This window comes from Austrofundulus limnaeus, unplaced genomic scaffold (assembly GCF_001266775.1).
Source record: "Austrofundulus limnaeus strain Quisiro unplaced genomic scaffold, Austrofundulus_limnaeus-1.0 Scaffold47, whole genome shotgun sequence".
NCBI lineage: Eukaryota > Metazoa > Chordata > Actinopteri > Cyprinodontiformes > Rivulidae > Austrofundulus > Austrofundulus limnaeus.
This window is the reverse complement of record NW_013952449.1, coordinates 2,478,685-2,481,938: the sequence shown is the minus strand read 5'-3', so window position 1 is coordinate 2,481,938 and position 3,254 is coordinate 2,478,685. Positions and strand designations below refer to the sequence as shown.

General features: G+C 42.7%; 1 protein-coding gene across 1 annotated transcript in view; it reads right to left on the bottom strand.

The window, feature by feature from the left end:
* Nucleotides 1-3,100, bottom strand: part of rad54l (RAD54 like) — a 13,997-nt gene extending 10,897 nt beyond the window's left edge. Inside the window, exons 1-7 of the mRNA XM_014008082.1 lie at nt 2,911-3,100; nt 2,748-2,828; nt 2,256-2,363; nt 2,124-2,184; nt 1,636-1,771; nt 1,273-1,342; nt 710-998 (exon numbers count right to left, since the gene is read on the bottom strand). Of these exons, the coding sequence (XP_013863536.1) occupies nt 710-998; nt 1,273-1,342; nt 1,636-1,771; nt 2,124-2,184; nt 2,256-2,363; nt 2,748-2,828; nt 2,911-2,913 (748 nt within the window). The 5' untranslated portion in view covers nt 2,914-3,100. The remainder of the gene's footprint in view (nt 1-709; nt 999-1,272; nt 1,343-1,635; nt 1,772-2,123; nt 2,185-2,255; nt 2,364-2,747; nt 2,829-2,910) is intronic.
* Between the last annotated feature and the right edge of the window lie 154 nt (nt 3,101-3,254).

Sequence of the window (3,254 nt, the reverse complement as noted above, 5' to 3'; positions counted from 1 at the left end):
AAATAAATGTTTATCAAATAAAGTCTAATGTTCCAACTAATTGGGGATCCCTTTAATAAATTTACGTTTAGCTCCAGTATCAGTCTGCTCAATCAATCAAGAGATGAATGCATCTGCATTTTATTTAACATCTTATTGCAGCAAAACTTTCAGCCGAGTTGCTAAATTGACGTTTAAAATTCTTCAGTCCAGGATAAATTTGTGAACTCTGTCGTACAAAAAAACCAAAAAAAAAACCTTAAAATTAAAAAAAAAACTTCTTTGTTTTTCTGTTTTATTTGCTGACGACACAAGGAATTCTAGGAAACAGTCAGCTGCGCAGTATTCAGATGCAGCCTACGTTTTCAAGTTCTGTCGGTAGGTACCTACGAATTGGGTCAGCCTACGGCACAGGGCAGTGATGACATTGGCTACAAACCATGAACTGAGACACAGCTTCATTTGAGATGTAAAACCGGAACATACCGGTTCTGTCAGTCAGATCAAGTTTTCTGACTGAATTACAGTCGTGAAAAAGTCTTTCCCTCTTAAACTTTTACACATATTATCACAAACTACAGCTCTGTCCCTCTACATAAGACGAGGTTAGATGAGTTTAAATCTACTAATATGATTCTTTCCATGAATAATAACACATGGCAGGAGGCCTTTTGGGAGTTTCCGAACAACAAATGATGTAAAAGTCAGAGAAAGCGAAGGAACATCTTACCTAGCTGCTTATCGATCTCCTCCTTTGAGCCTCCGTCAATAGCCACTGGTGAAAGACGGCCTCCCAGCCACTTTCCCACTTCGTTGTACCAGTTGCGCACCAGACTGGAAGGTGAAACCACGATGGCCTTGTCTATCTCGGGCCTGGCGTCGGGGCTCTGCCGCAGTAAGGTCCACATGAGGGCGATGCACTGCAGCGTCTTCCCCAGGCCCATCTCATCAGCCATGATGCAGCCGTACGAGCCCGGGATGCGCCTGCCCGTCACACACTCCCACAGAAACCTCACCCCCTGAAGAAAACAGCATTTTACTGAACGGAAACAGAACGAGTTGCAGGCATCACATTCAAAATAAGTGAATATTTGCAACAAAACAATAAAGTTTATCTGTTTGAACATTATATATCTTGTCTTTGTAGTGAGTTCAAATGAATAAAGTTTAAAAAAAGGCTTTGCAAATCATCGTATTCAGCATGTTTTTATGTTTTACACAATGTAGAAAAATGTGAGTTTTGTTTTTCTTTTCTTCTATTTGAGCCAGCTGAAAGGGCAGTCATGAAAGTACCTCTCTCTGATGGGGTCTAAGTACTTTTCCTAAAACTGGATCCACAACAACATGAACTGGAAGCTTTTCTCTGCAAAACACAAAATACAAGTTAAAAATTATTATATGTAACATCTGTTTCTAAAACCAATAATAAAAAAGATAAATTAAAGAGAGGGAGATCAAAGTTCTGTTTAAGGTTTCTATCAATTTGAAGAACATGATGATTGTAACACAACTGTTCCAACTGAGGCCTTCAGTGGTAAAAACATTAGAGCTGGTTGCTTCTGTACTGAGGGATTGTCAGGATAAATAAAAATGAACGATGCTTTCTGTGGTTGCTCTTTGTCAACATTTAACCAGTTTAACATGTTCTGGACCTACTTGTCAGCTTTGATCAGTTCATGGGAGCTCAGGACCGGAGGCTCGTAAAGAACCAGGGCGTCTTCTGCAAACGGATCATGGAGCGCTCGCCTTACTCCGGCCCGCTTCAGACCCAGAGCTCGGATTCCAAGACAACCTGTGAGAGACCGGTTAACAAGACAGGGACCTGTTTCTGACAGGAGACAGACTGACAGGAGACAGAGGACACACTGACAGGAGACAGAGGACACACTGACAGAGGACACACTGACAGAGGACAGAGGACACACTGACAGAGGACACACTGACAGGAGACACACTGACAGGAGACAGAGGACACACTGACAGAGGACAGAGGACACACTGACAGAGGACAGAGGACACACTGACAGGAGACAGACTGACAGAGGACACACTGACAGAGGACAGAGGACACACTGACAGAGGACAGAGGACACACTGACAGAGGACAGAGGACACACTGACAGAGGACAGAGGACACTGCTCACCTGTGTAATTGGGAATGGGAACTTTAAAAGGCTTGGAGAGAATACTTCGAATGAAGGCTTCCTGTGGAAAACATTTATCAGGTGAGGTGTCTTCATTCAGGGACAGACTGTTCAGAGACTGGTTGGACCTACATGTCTGTCTGTGTCCACAGCTGCAGGCCTGTTGTTGAGCTGGCTCAGAGGTTTTCTACAGGGAGACATCTGACTTTGTCTCACCTCGTCACAATGTCTTCTCTTCTCCTGTTCCAGAAACACAAACAAGAACAATTCAGTTCACCAAATTATTCTACATCCAGTGATCACAACACCTAATTAAAACAATAACCTTGTGCGATGACTGTGTTGTGAACTAATTTTAGACACATATCTGTAAAACTGCCTGAATGTAAACATTTGATTGTGTGTTTACAGTCAGTTAGCTGTGGCGGCCATCTTGAATCAGGTTGACTTCAACAGTTATTCAGTTATAGAGGTTTATCCAGTAAGAAGCTTCACTGACATTTGTCCATTGGCTCATGGCATATTTTGCTAACAGACAGTAACGCAAATGCGGGCAAATACAATATTGATTACGACAACCGTGCTGGTCCTTGTGACAAATGAAAAAAAAAAAAAACGTCTCACTGTTTTCTGTCTGCAGTCTTCATCATCTTCACTCGAAGCCAGCTTCCGTTTAGCGACCTGACTGGGAGCAAAGCTCCTCCTCTGGAAACATAACAACACATACCAGCTTAAACAGAACAACAACCACCTGAGTGTTAGCGACATAAACCTCCTGGTTATATACCATGTTTGTTCGGTCCGGTGCCGACAACCCCCTGTTTTTTACGACCAGAACTCAGGCTCGGTTCGGTCTGACGGTTCCGAGTTAACAGGGAAAATATGATTCACAGCAACAGGACAGAAGAACCACATCACGAAACAAGAGAAGAGCGGACCGAACCAAAACTCGCGCTAAATGCTACGCACACGACACTACGGAAGGCCAGAAGGCTCATTATGCGAGAGCACTTCCGGTATTTAAATGCACTGCAACACATTCAAACAGATTTCTATCTATCTATCTATCTATCTATCTATCTATCTATCTATCTATCTATCTATCTATCTATCTATCTATCTATCTATCTA